Source organism: Pseudopodoces humilis, chromosome 1, assembly GCF_049639895.1.
Source record: "Pseudopodoces humilis isolate 2021_Gansu_Grassland_sample_001 chromosome 1, ASM4963989v1, whole genome shotgun sequence".
Taxonomy (NCBI): Eukaryota; Metazoa; Chordata; class Aves; order Passeriformes; family Paridae; genus Pseudopodoces; species Pseudopodoces humilis.
In genome coordinates, this window is record NC_142200.1 from 87582012 (window position 1) to 87596974 (window position 14963).

The window sequence follows — 14963 nt, forward strand, 5'->3', positions numbered from 1 at the left end:
TATTTACGAAATATATATATTATGTATATATTATATATATTATATAAATATATAAAAATATTTATGAAAGAAGAGGTTCTACTGAATTCAGCAAAATGGCATGAAATACAGCTGCTGGGTATGTCAGGTGGGCACACATGCAGTATAACCTGCTCAAACTGTCGCTATGTATCTTGTATATGGGATGCATGTATGGACCCATAAATGCACATTAAAATATAAATATACCTTTGTAAAAATGGTTCCTGTGGTTTTCTTTGTTTAATTCCTTCTTCTTTTTTTTTTTTTTTTTTTTTTTTTTCCCAGTACACAAAAATGGCTTTCCAAACAGCCTTGCTGAAATGATGAATACTTTAACAATGTTTTTGGAGTCAGATGAATAAAGCAGTAATTATCTTGGCAAAAAAAAAAGAAATGGGACAATAAAAAGAATAAAGAAAACAATAATATTCTACATTTAAGAAATGGGAGGGAGAAGGAACTCAAGTCTGTTATTTAATCACGACATGCTCTTTTTATATTTTATTTGTAAGGCTCTGAATGCTCTTTTCTTTCTATACCACTGAGCTCATTACTTTAATTCCTCATAGATTTTTCTGAACAATTTTTGCTAAGTAAAAACACAATGTAATTCTTCAATGGCTGTAACAGTAAGAAGCTGCTCAAATTAAAGATCAATAAAAAGTACAGAAAAAAATCTGTATGAAAATAAATAAATAAAAGACAAGATGGGAAATGCCTGCAATTAGACAGGATGAAAAATCTAAAAAGAAATTAAATTTAGTTGCAATACATTTCCCATTCTTTTCTTCATGAAAATTACTACTGAAGTGGTTTTTTTCCTGTAATTTAAATGTTAAGCTGCCAGATGTGTGTCTCATGCTTGAAGAGTTGAAGCTTTGCATTATTTAGCATATTAAGATTCACAGAATTTAAAAAAGGGCTCCTTTATTGCCTGGAGGTTCTAATTAAGTAAACCTTAGCCTGGTACATTTAAAACTCGCAATACAAGAGATTTTACTTCCCTTTTTTTTCTCACCAGCCAAATCTCATCAATATAATAAATATGGAAAATACTTAAGATGATACAATTTTTCTTTGGCTTGAGGAATTAAACCTATCTATTATTTTAAGAAGTTTTTAATAGAGGCCAGCAATCAGAAAGGCATTTAAAGACTCCAGTCTACTTTTTAATCATAGGAGTTCCTTCTGCTTATTGGCTGGGGGGAAGTGAATGTGTCTTATAAAACTGAGCTGTGTAGAAATTGTTTCTTCCACATGCAAAAAACAAAGCGGTTCTGAGAGAGAAACAAGAACCACACAGTTCTTCATTATTAAATTGCATTTTACTTTTTTATAACTTTTTATAATTGACCACAAAAAACTAATAAAGCATTAATTAGCTGCACTATCAGCAATTTGTTCATTGAAGGAGTTGGGACTGCTGCATCAGAAACTGTAGTAGCATAAAAATTCCTTTGACATAGAGTACCCATAAATCATACCTTAAATACTGTTATTTTTGCCATTTTAGAAAATGTCAAAGGTGTCAACTTTGTGCAGATATAACACTTAGCAGTAACTATTTTAGTAAATTGACTCAAAATACATTTTGTTCTCTGACAGGGGAACACAATATCATTCATGATAAAAATGAACAATTTGAGGAGGAGAAAACAGGACCAAGAAAGAATGATCAAAGACAGGTATCATAGCTGTGACAAAGGCACAGTGGCAGATGTAAACTCTCTATTAACAGCTTTATTTGGAAGTCAAGAAACGTATGCATAAAAGCAGGAAAATATGATTACACCAGAGCATGGAAGAGACAATAAGATTCTTAATCCAAAGCTATGGATCTGTGATTAGCTGTTAATAAGTTCAGCAGAATAGTTTAAATGTCTACGTTCGTATAAGACAAACAGGAAAAAGAGGGTGGCATTTTTTCCTACCATTGTGGAATGGACAATACTAATGTCTGGACTTGGAAAATCATGGTGATATGAAGGTTATTTGCAGACCTTTACAATGCTGAGAGCCGTCATTTATGGGTCATATTAAATCCCAACCAAATGGTTTAGATACCACATGGATCGTGCCTGATAAGGGATGCAGAGAAAGGTTTACCCATATAAAATCTCTGAGCTCTGCTTGGACCTAAGTTTTTAAAATACCATGGAAAGAGGTTGGAAACAAAAACATTACTGCTACCCTGTTACCCTTCTCCACAGTCAGCCTTCTCAAGGCAATATCAGAGCATAATAGCATGACCTTTAAAATCACCCTTAAAGGGTGTCTTAACACCCTTTCTAACCTTTGCAGTAAAAAAAATTAAATTCTTCCTAAATAAAAATTAACTTAATTAAATTTAAAAATTAAATTAAATTAAATTAAATCTTACTAACCCTTACAGAATAAAGCTTAATAATTTTTTACCCTCTGCAGTCAGTCTGGAAGTTATCATCTTTGGTTATGCCTTCTATAACAAGTACTGTGCAACAGGAGTGAACCTGTAGAATGAAACCAAGGGTTGGGGGGACACCACTGAACAGTGAAAACCCCAGTGTGTGTTGAAGACTTGATGTCAGACCAGTCTTTTTAGTCTGGTCCTGTTAACTGATGGCCCATTAATATCTAATCACATCTAAAGTACTTTCCCTTGCTGAGATTCACCCTAAAATGCATATATGGTTGATACTGTGAAATACTTATAATTTATGTATGGGGGAAGGGGGAGTCTAAAAGATTTTTTAAAAATATAAGCAAAAAGAAATAGCACAGCTAGGAAATCACCTTACACAAGTTTTCATGGGATGGGAACCACTTCTGATTTATATCAGGCCAAAAAAAAGGGGCCAAAGAAGAGAAGGAAAGTTCAGTACCTTCTGATACCTGCAACCTCTCTTTAAGTCAGTAGGAAAGGGTTTTTGAGTGGTGCAATCCAAGACTGGAGCAGAAGACAAAATATCACCACAGCAGGGACGGAAAATAAGATGAAGATCCTATTTAGACTCCCTTCCTAGTAATGCACTAGTCTATGGGAAATCAAATAGCATGGCAAGAGTTGGAAAACAGAAGAGTTTGGATTGTGTGGATTTCGGAACCATAAGCAAGATCTGAATATGATTCCAACTGGAAAAATCAATGCAATCCTTTATGCATCATCTGCCTCAGAGAAGGAAAAGACCAGCAGAGAAGGAAGTTTCAGCCATACAAAGCTCTGTCTCTGGGGCCCTACCTGTATTAAAAAATGAGGGGTAAGCAATCTCTGTTCCAATATATCACTTTGTTTCCTTTAAAGTGGCACCCATGAGGAATTACCAATGAGAACAGCTTTTTTTCTTGTTTGTTTCTTTTGTTAAGCAATTATTTTTGCATTTGCATACAAATTTTATGTAGACACAAACAGCACCTCAGTAGGGAAAGAATGTCATTGCAGTATAGGAGAAATATTGCAATGAAGATTCACTGGTTTTCATAAAATTGTTTCTGAAATGCTTGTGAGCATAAATATAATCCTCTCAACAAATAAGCACACTTATATAAGCACATTTTAACAAATGTAAAGCCTCCTCTCCAAAGGCAATGATAAAATTAGAATGAAGCTGGTTTTGTGTTTGGTATTTTGATATGGAAGGAACAACTTAATAAATTCTGAATACAGTCCTGAATGTTATCTGCTGCTACTGTAATAAACCCCTTGGTTAGCTTGATGCCATCTTTGCTTAGCCCTTATTCCGAAGCTTTGCTCTGACAGAAATGTCTCTTTATGTCACAAAAGGACACAATTAACCTCCCAACGTTTCTCCACAAATGCAGGGTGTTGAATTTGAAATTTTTAATATTAACAATATTGAACATATTATTTTCAGCACTCCAGTTTGTTTCAGAAGACAGACATCAAGCAAAAGATACCTTCTGAGGTAGAAGATCTGAAAATAGGAAGTAAGACTTTATCCTGAGTATGCCCTAGAAAGGTGATAGAATAGAGTAGAGAGCTGAAGGAATCACAGAGGTTCTGCCAAACCCCAAAAATGAGTAGAATGCCAGTTGCTTGCAACAGTTTGACTTAATTTGTGACAAATATTTCATGTGTTTCCAGGGTTTTCACTTGTGGTACATGCATAACTAGGGGTTTTGAAAAAAGAAATTTGTCTTCATATGAGGGAAATGGGCATAAGGTTCCTGCTGGGATGAGCATGGGTGGAGAAAAAAATTCAGGCACTGTTGAAGCTTCAAATTAAACATCAGGTACAGTATAAATCCTAGTTTAGATGTCATCCTGCAAAAAGCATCTGGGGATTTCAAAATGAAGATTTTTTTTCTCTCCATCATTCTGAGTGTATATAATGAGTTTAGTGGTGACATAATTGACAGTGTTCCATCACAGAAAATCTATGCTTTAGTGATGTGACTTTTGAAACACGTTTTTCATTAATATAATATGCAATAGATGAAGTACCAGAAACTGAGCTCATCAAGGAAAATTTCTCTTGTCTCATGAATAAAGATAAGCAAAAACTTTTTTCACCTAATTCAAAGTCCATGTATATTTTGGAGATCTGTTTGTAGTTCAGGTAAACTCAGAATTATTATTATTCTTTTTAATTTTTATATATATATACATATTTAGTCCTCAGTCAATTATAGTGTTCTCTCTTAAATATATCTAGTCAAATCTGATGATGATGCAAAATAATGACCTTTGAACCTTGCTTTATTAAATGTTGTGGTAATTCAGCACATTTCCAAATCAGGACACTTCTGTAACTGCATGGTTTAAGGTATTTGTGAGAGGCTGTCTTGAACTGAAAGTGTGGGTTCTAAAATGCTGTGTTTGCCACTGGGTCTCTGCCAAACTCCACACAAATATTTTGAATAAAAATTCAACATGCTAGATCTTAGATCTAGATAAACATTAGTGATGGCAAGAGGGGAGAAGGAATACGTGCACAACTGATAATTGGGTTTTGAGATACGCTCTAAAGATGGAAACATCCAAATATTGGCAAGGAAAATAAATCAGAAAAAAAAAATTAGAAGCAGACAAAAGCAAGTGTCAAACACCACTAAACATTATTTTAAAATGCTTTTGTTCAGGTAGGCTACTTGTAATTTTACTATTTTGAGTACTTTAAGCTGCTTTGCACAACTCATGCTGGGCAAATGAACAAAATTAAGTTTCAAAGTAGATTCTAATAATGTAGAAGTTGAACAAATTTTCTATACTTGGGCTCTGTTTATGTTCTTAGAAGAACCAATATCTAGAAAAGACATGATAGGTGTTGATCTTATCAGAGCATCTAATGAGAACCCTTGCAAGACTGAAAGTTTTTATTTTTTCTGTAATATGCTTTTTTTTTGTTCAGAAACACCCTTTTAACAAAAAATGGCACCAGCTCTGTATTATTCTCACTTCTCACGCATCTGTGATATTCAATATCAATATCCAGCATTTATGAGTCCAGACTTGGCAATGCCAGACTAGTTCCTACCTCTGTTTCTGCCCACTTAACATGAGATATTCAGCACATGCACCTATAATAGCAGATGCATAGTTCTAGCCTTCCTGGACAGTCAACAGAGAAGGATGGCTGCAAAGAAATTATTTTTGAATGACATTTCATGGCTTGCTGTGAAAGAGAAGCTGGCATTGGCTTCAAACTGACATTCATCCAAAATTCTGCTGCATCATTTCAGGGAGCCCACAGACTTGAAGAAGACAACAAGCTACTGCTTACACAGGTAAGAGGTAGCAGTCAGACCTCAGGTAGCCCTCTCTTACCTAATATATCACAGTTCAGTGTCTAACCATGAAATATTACAGCTTCCTGGTACAGAAGGAAAGACACCCTCTCCCTTCAAAAGGTGTGATTAATTCATACCCACTTGCACTTCCATCTCTATGCACTAGCCAGGGCTATGAAGTGGGAATAGATATCCATATCCTTGGTACCTTCAAATCCCTGCCCCATGGTAAGTCTGCCTCTGGCCATCATGGCAGTCCTTGAGTTTAGGAGAGGACCTAGAGGTTATATTACTCAATTCTCAGATAAATACTTTTTACCTAGGACTTAAAACAAAACAAAAAACAAACTAACAAAAAAAATCTCAAAAAAAAACAATATAAACAAATAAACAAATATAACAAAATCAAGAAAAATAAACCCCCACTATAGCAACTTGCAAGGCTTGGCATTTGGATGAAATCCCATGCCCCAGAAGCAAATTTTACATGATGTAAACACAGACAGGCCCTTTTATGCAATTTAGCTCAGCACAATTAATGAAGGATACTGCTATTAATGTGCTGCAGGAAGAAAAAGTACTTCCCAAGCACCTAAGAGCAACATGTTGTGATCCATGGATATAAATGACCAAATAAAATGAAAGGATGTAAAAATGTCACGGAAACACCAGCCATAATCTAATGTTGTCAGTGCACTGCACACACACCTTGTAATTACTAACACATTTGGCCTACAAATATATTTTAGACAGGGGAGCCTACAGCTTCTGTACCTTTTTGCCTAAGCTGCTTTTGATCCCTAACAATTGATTTAAACTCTTCCATCACTTTCTTTGCCCAGTGAAATAATGATGAGATGATATCACAGGGTGAAGGGGAAGGCAAATGGGGGTATTTACACACATGCCAAGCAGATCTACTTGCAGACTTTTAGTAAATTAAGTAGCCCAATAAAAGTCCTAACCTGCTGGAAGCATTTTAAGCTCTTCTCTTTTCCTCACAGCTTCTTCTGACACACACGCTTCTCCTCCTTTCACGGCATTAAACTGTTTTTCCACTTCCTTTACAACAGTGGGAATACTTCCCTTATGGGTGTCAGGATCTTTCGGGGAGGTCAGAGGTTGCCCTGCAGAGGAAATGACAAGCTGTGAAATGTAAAAGAACAATTCCTTCCACATGTTTCCTTGCTCCAGGAGCAGTAAGGGGTTGTCGGCTAGCATCACGATGGGATGGGCCAGGCCTTTGTCTTAGCAGTCCTGTCAAAACTAATTTACAATTAAAGACCTGCACAACTGTTTCAAGCTTTAAAACCCTGGCAAGTTTCAAGGACTGCTGAAGCCAAATGGCACAAACCAACCTTATTACTAACAGCCAGGCAGACAGACAGACAGAAGATAGACCAAAAAATACTCTAAATTGTACAGAAAAATTGTACACCCGAAAATTATCTCTCTGTATAATATTTATTTCTGTTATAAGCTCATAGTCTATGAACTAAAGAGATTTCTGTGGTTCTGACTTCTGGTTGATGTAATAGGGCACAGGAGCCACATGCACTGCCGTTAGAAAGCAAACCTTGTAAGAGGAAAGAAAAAATTATGTGCGAGGGGAAAATGAGATATTTGTTCATTGTAAAAAAGAATTACTGTCCTTAAAACCATTCTCAAACAGCTGCATTTATATATTTTTTTTTTCTTTTTCCCCCATAGTAGAGCAGGGGGTTTTAAGGGACAAGTAGACGTTCTTGAAAGAAGATTTTAGGCTCAGAAAACCTTTATGTAGGTGTTTAGTCCAAAAATAGCTGAGGTAGTGGAAGTCTTTTTACGTGACAAATCTACCTAGCAAAGCAATAGCAACAAATGTTTCTGCTAGCCCAGACACTGGGAGCAGTGTAGTCGTACTATTGTGACACAGCTCTATTACAGCAAGATCATCCTGCTGCTGGAACCAAACTTCATTTTCCCTCAAAATCTTGTCTGATAACACCTCTCCCCCAGAACAGTCAGGCTAAGTAAAACTCCTTTCTTGATTTCACACTCCCTGCTTGGGATAATTATTGCTTAAAAAAAAAAGAATGCACAATCGTTCATGACTCTATAGGTTCACCAAAAATACACAAAACTTAACACTAAAAAAAATACTGCTTCAGTGTCCTAATGCTTGGTGACTGTTCCACCTTCTACCTTATAAGCACCCTTTTTAGGTCTTGAGTGCACGTCAGTATACACTGCTACAGTGCTAACCATAGCTTCAGGACTTCAAAATGCCCAACCTTAAAGTGGCATGAATGGGGATGAGAAAGGTTTTCCTTTGGTTCTAGAAACTACAGTGGATAAAATCATCCCTAGCTTTCCACTTGCTTGTTTTATCTGATCACAAGGTCAGATGGGCACAAATTGGTGTTTGTTGTCAAGTCAGATCAACAGCACAGCTGCAAAAGCAAGCATTTGGATGAAGGTTCCTGACAAATATGGAACAACGCATTCCAAATGAGCCTGTGTCTGACCTAAAAGTGTTTGAGCTGTAGAACTCATGAGTATGAGTAATGTCCATCCACTTTTATGGGGATGAAAAGGCTGTCAATCCAAAAAATACTGTTATGCTGACATTTTGCACATGTGAATCCCCTCTTCCTGTGGATGCTAAAGTCAAAAGGGTCCTTGCTGGATTTCACTGTGAGAATGCTTTCTTGATGGACTTGTATGTTTAGTGTCTATATGGAACCTCACAGTTTTGAAGTTTTCATGCATTTTAGAAGCCCTTGTTACTTAGATCCATGCCTACCAAGGTAACATTCCTGGTAGTTGCATTAAATTTTCTTACCTAAGCTCTTTCTGTTAGAGCTGTTATCACCTTTCACACAACAGTAGATAATGAATTCTACTCAGAAATTGTCATTTATTCTCTGACATGGACTGCTGATCCTGTAAGGGGCAACAGATCAACAGCAGAATATTTTCCAAGAAGAGCAAAGGATGGTGGTGGCGAAAGCAGAAGCCGTCTTCTGCCATGAACCTCTTAGAGAATACCACTTCAAAAGAATGGAGAGAAGACATGGTTTGGACAAAGAGACATGCCAGATCTGATAATGTGCATCTGTGATCTGCAAAGGAGGTGGAATGGGAGGCATTATGTTGCATTTCCCTGCACTGTGCTCTAGACCAAAGAGCCTGTGCAGCAGGGAATGGCTTTACCTAGCCCTACACAGAGCTGTGGCTTAAAAGAATAATGTAGCCTGGAGTTAATGGAAATAATATGAAGGTTCTGTTTTAAACTTCCAAAACCAAGACAAACTTGAAGTGAAGGCTAAAACACCATCTTCTAAACCGCTTTATTTCGCTTATATGTTGCAGTACCACATATGGTATTGATATATAAGATCACTCACTATTTAGACTACTGCAGTAGAGTGAGTTACAGGGCACCCGTCTTCATTTAGACTGTTCTTGCTTTCTCTGGTTTGTGTCTCAACCTTAATGTCACTCTAACAGAGCTTTCCCCTCCCCACCCCAGTTTTTGGTGGTTTAACAGATATAATACTGTATTTATAGGGCATATCAATGTGCAACAGCTTGCCATAGATCATAAACACATTTTTCTGTTGCAAATGTTGAAGTTGTGATTTTCACCACGTGATCTCCAGTTCTCTAAGGTTTGTTCCTTTAATTGTAAATAGCCAGAAAGTCATCAAGCTAGCATTTAATAAACTTTTAATTTGAAATGGATTACCACATGTTGTGTTTGTTTACCCATTATTAAATCTCTTAGCAACATATCACCAGCAGAAATAGCATACTGTAACACTGCATAGATACATTAAAAAACAAACCCATGGGGGATATTGGCAGCTAATAATATCTTTAAAGAACGCTCCAAGAAAAATAAATAAATATAAGCAATATCAAAAATTACTCCTAAAAATTTTGTTTGTGCAAATCTGTTTGGCAGTTAAATTACAGATCTTCCATGATTGACTTATTGGCAAATTTCAGAGGTCTACATGTAAAATAGGACATACACTAATGCTCTTTTTCAGTTCTTAAAAGCATGTCTTTCTTGAATTTTCAAACTGAGCATCACAAGTTTTTCCAAGTGTTTCCAGAAAGCATGACCTATTTAGCTGCACCCTATATGTGCATTTCCAAATGCATGTGAAGATTGATGGTAGGACCAAACAAGTTTGATCCATTAAGAGTTTGTCCATAATTCTTCACTGCTGATAAGAGTTGCCTTCAATTCTACCTTTTGGATCTGCTATTCATGGTTTGCTGCACCTCAAAGCAACTTAGCAGATATGTAGAAGATATATGACAACAAAAAAGACCTTAATCCTCAGTATAGTGTATGTTTACACCTCCATGCTTCTCTTATCAGGGTGGTTATATAAAAGCCTTTTGATCACAGTGCAGTTGCTGCTTAGCCTAAAAGCATCTCAGGGCAAACCTCATTTTCTTTATCTCTTAAATCACCACTAACTGTCTGAAAAATACTTCTCCTGGACTCTTTTCAAGTTATACTTCTAACCTGAGCTTCCCATTTACCATGCTAAATGATTATTGCTTATGTGTTCTCTTTCTTTCCTTTCCATAGCCTCTCCTTTTTCCTCCTGTGCTATCTGCAGTGCATCACTACTGCTTTTCTCAAATGCCTAAGGAATCTCTGTCCTGAAGAACTAATTCTCTGTTTCAGATCTGCACATAATATTCACACATAGACTACAATCTATGGGTTGGCTGAATGCTCCAGTCCATTAAACAAGAGAGAGTACAGAAATATCTGTATAGCAAAAATTAATTATTTTTGTTCACGGCTGTTTTGTTCAGTCTGATCCCACATGCTGAAAAAAGAAAAGAACGACAGCAGCATCCTGCCATTCTTCTCATCACTGGATTTCTACCAGTAGAGGAGCAATTTGTGACTCCATTGCAATATGGCCAGTTGTATAGCTGCATCAGAAGGTTCACAGAAGCCAGAGAGGATCAGTCTAAAAGGATCATTCCGCAATTTTTTGAGAAACCTTCTGGGGAGGTCTGCTGTACACAAGCAAACGATAATTGTCCTTCCTATGGGTTATCACTTGATTGAATCTTAAGAGAATTTCAGAGGAGTAAGCATAAGGCATGCTTCTGATGCCAGAGCTATCTCCCTGCCAAATCTGAAGTCCTTGTTGTAGCCCTTGTTGTAGAGAGGTGCTAAAGTTCTTCCAGAAGTACACCAAAAAGTATCTTTTTCTTTTCTCTTCCTGTGAGCTTGGTGCCATAAACACCTGACCTGTTACTGCTGTGACATTCCAAATATTATTCAACCTTAAGCATAGGCCAACATGGCCATTCCATCCTCAGCAATGAGGCTGGTTTGAATTGCTCACACCTGAAAACAAAGTTAAACCACCTTAATAATAAGTATTCCTGCTATAACACATGTCGGGCCCGTATCTGAATGAAGAAAATCTAGCTTAGCAACAATAGTCATAAGTTAACATTGGAATGAAACTATGGGTTGATCCAGTGAAAACCTGAATGTAACCATCAAAGTTTCAATCCATCACCTTGTGGTCCAGACTGTACAACCTTTCCTGAGACACCATTCTTTTCAGCAGTGCTTGAACACGTGAGAAGTTCGGGAGGCAGATGAACATGCATGCCACACTTATTTTGCTTATCTGAATCCTGTGGTAGTTTAATTATCTATGAAGAAGAGAAAAAAAAAAAAAGAGGAAAAAAAAAAAAAGTAGTTTGGGATTCCACAAAGCCAGAACATTCTTGTTGTACACAGTTTGTGAAGCCTAGCTGTCCAAGATGTTGTTATAAGAATTTTAGGAAGTTCCTGCATCTTTGTACTCCGTTTACTGTAGTTTTCTCCCATATAATTTTCCCATGTATCTCTTCCCCATGATTATTGATTAAATCAGACATCCCAGTAAATGGGACAGTCAATTCAGAATCCAATTTCAGAATCAAAAAGAAAAATGTAGAGAAAACTAAATAATTTTTAAAATACAAACCTGAAAGTAGAGATTGCATAACCAATGATCCAAGTCCTGAGAAATAAAGTTTTCAATTTTTTTGAATCGGTCAATTTTGGAGTCATAATGGCCTCTGAGGAAGGGACATTTAAATTTTCCCTCCAGAGTATTAAAATTGTTATCACATAAGGGAAAAACTCCCCATCCCACTTCTCGATCAATCCAGGTATAGGTGCCACGAAGAAGGAAGAGTTCAAAGAGGAGTACCATGCCTGGTTTCACAGCTTTTCTATGTGGTAGAACCTAGCAAAGGAGGACAAAAGATTCATTTGTTACAAAGACATCACAAGGGAATTGACTTTATCATAGAAAGCTCTACAGACTTCATACCTTTGGTCCAATTTTGCACACTGAAACAATTAACAACTCTTCCCAAAAATCATATATTTGAACAATTTTCCACTCCAACAAAAAATGTTGTGCTTTTTCTTGTGTGGTTATTTTATGATTTCTTTTTTTTTCCCCTTGGCTTTCAGAAAGCATTCATTTCCTGTTGTTATTTACCAGTGGTGGAAAAACATGCCACTAGAAATCTTTAAGACAGAGTAACGAACCAACTTGGAAATCTAAGGTGTCCTTATGAGGCTTTACTGAGATTCACTACTGGATTCATCTTGCAGCAGCTTTGAAAATTTCATCCAAACACCTGATAAGAACACTCGCAAATTTGCTCCTCACTGTGTCACAAACTCTTCTCCACCCAGTCGTGGGAATGATGTTGGTACTTAATAACCTTCTTCCTTTAAATTAAAGCTCTTAGTGAAAGGAACCTCAGTGTAGGGTTTAAAAGGATATTGAGGTAAAAAGTTCTCAGAGAGAACTGGCAAACACTGTTTACACTTTTCATAAGATAGGTATAGACATTCTTCTGAGCAGCTTGGAGGTGTGGAAGAGGGTTACCAATGCCTTGGGGCCTGGAGCAGTTGTGTTCCCATGGCAAAGATTTGAACTCTAGTGGTGAAGAAACACCCTAAAGTGATGAACTTATGTAAATCCCTCTGTAAGATTTTGTTGGGTACAGAAGAAAGAAGGGCAAACACAAAGAGAAGGAAATCTGGTCCTATGGCACATTTTTAACTGTTTTCTTTAATTTAGGTGGGCACTGACCCAGGTCCGATTGAACAATTCTAATACATTCAAAAGGACAAATAAAGCAAAACTCACACAAAAGCAAGAACACAAAGGATGACTACCATCATACCCAGGCTAACAGCTATGAAGGGTAGTCACCCTGGGGACAAGGGGAGCAAATACATCAGCTACACCTCCCACACAGCAAAACGTCTGCTTCACCATTGCTCCTACACATTCTACTGAGAGAACTGTGACTGCCTAATCTCTTAAATAAACAATCTTGGATGCTTCTTTAATAGACACAATTTTCTGTTATTTGCATATTTTTCATATTTTATTGTTCCCATTTCAGTCCTCACAGTTCATAGCAGCAAATGCCTTGGTACACTTGCGTGCTCAACGTTACCTTGCCTTCCAGCCAAGGCAGAGAAAGAGGAGCCTTTTCTCCTTCTCACTGTGAACAGATACATATTTACACAAGGCCACAATACTCAGGAGCATCCTCTCATTCTGAATATCCTCTAGGATACACCCTCAGTACTTCTTGGAAGTCAAGAATAAGACCTCCAAACAGAAGAAATCCATTCAAACCAATCACCCACTATGAATAGCCTAAAATGCCAAAGTCTTCTTATATTACCAGGGATTTCCTCCATCAGATGACATTGCGCAGCCAATAATCATCAACAAATCTTTGGTGCTTCAAATATTTCTGTATGTAAGTACACACCTCGACACAGCTCTTTCTTGATGTGTGTATTTGAGTACAAGCATCATTCCTTTTATACTCCTGACTGAACAGTAGGTAAGATAACAAGCATAACTCAGGTGCGGGCAGGCTTTTTGTCTCTTTTTCTAAAGCAGCAAGGGATTTGCCTACACCAATAACTGCCATGTTAGGAGATGACAAGTGTTCACAGTTGTGCTTCATTCTACAACTTTTTTTGAAGAGGTTAATATAAATTATTATTTTTAGTAATATGCCTTCCTTATTCAAGTTTTATATTGTGATTAGATAACAGCAAAGTCATTTAAGGAAATCTTTTAAAATTATAAATATTGTCATTATTATGTACGTGTACTTTATATTAATTATGTAAATATATTCTAAGACTTAGTGTAGGCTTAAAATGAAACAGAAGCATCTGTTGAAAAATGCCATAACCCTGTGGCAGCTGCTATTAAACCATTAACAGTATCAGGTTTCATTTAAACCAGATTTACCATTTTCTGTAACAGCCCGTGGGAAAGCTAAAAACATTAGGCACAAATTACTGACAAAAGAGATCCTTAATCAAGCCATACATTTCATTTGGCTAGCTGGGTGCTAGATAGCAACCTCTGTGCTACAAATTAAAGGTGATGGTTACAAGGCTGTGATCAAAGACGGTTACCTGCAATACAGAACGATCCCAAAGCATATGCAGATGAAATCACTGCTGTATCACAGCCCCCTTTTCAGTTTCTCTCTTGTTTCCCAGGCTGACCCTCAAGAATAATTCAACAGCATATACCCTTCTGCTAGCTTGCATATAAACCGACAGTGGTCAAGCAGCTGGTGTAAGGGTAATCATTGTCACTATTCAAATTTTATTTCTTTGTTTTTAGTTCACAGTTACTCTTCTTTTACTGCAATCTTTTATCCTGGACCAAGACTGCAGACTGACTCTTTGGGACTGGAAGCATCTGTGTGTTCAAAGTTACAGGAGCTACGTGTTTAACCCATGCCATGATAGAATCACATAATCACAAAATATAAGCAAGGACTTTGTAATACACCCATCTGCTACAGGGTCTGAGGCTGTAAAGACTACAGGGAGTCCTTAAGCATGAACACTGGCTGCCTGACCTGGATAGAACAGGGCCACACAGCTTACACAGCCAAATAAAACATACTTGACAAGTAAGAAATCTCTTTCTGTTGAATCCATACAAAAATCCCAGCCAAGCTTCTACCTGTTACTCTATGCCATCATGCCAAGCATTCCTGCAGGTGCCTTTAGGTCCGTGCTAAACCTTTTCCCATTGCTACAACAAACACACTCTCTGTCACAGCTCAGTGTCCCACACCCGCAGGGTCGGAAAGCCCTGGGAGAGAGGAGACAGCTCGGTCCT

The 14963-nt window shown here is 37.2% G+C and overlaps 1 protein-coding gene across 1 annotated transcript in view; it reads right to left on the reverse strand.

The window, feature by feature from the left end:
- LOC102100973 (uncharacterized) overlaps positions 1 to 14963 on the reverse strand; it is a 263975-nt gene that overhangs the window by 92329 nt on the left and 156683 nt on the right. The window contains exons 11-13 of the mRNA XM_088053539.1: positions 11754 to 12017; positions 11298 to 11436; positions 6714 to 6875 (exon numbers count right to left, since the gene is read on the reverse strand). Of these exons, the coding sequence (XP_087909665.1) occupies positions 6714 to 6875; positions 11298 to 11436; positions 11754 to 12017 (565 nt within the window). The remainder of the gene's footprint in view (positions 1 to 6713; positions 6876 to 11297; positions 11437 to 11753; positions 12018 to 14963) is intronic.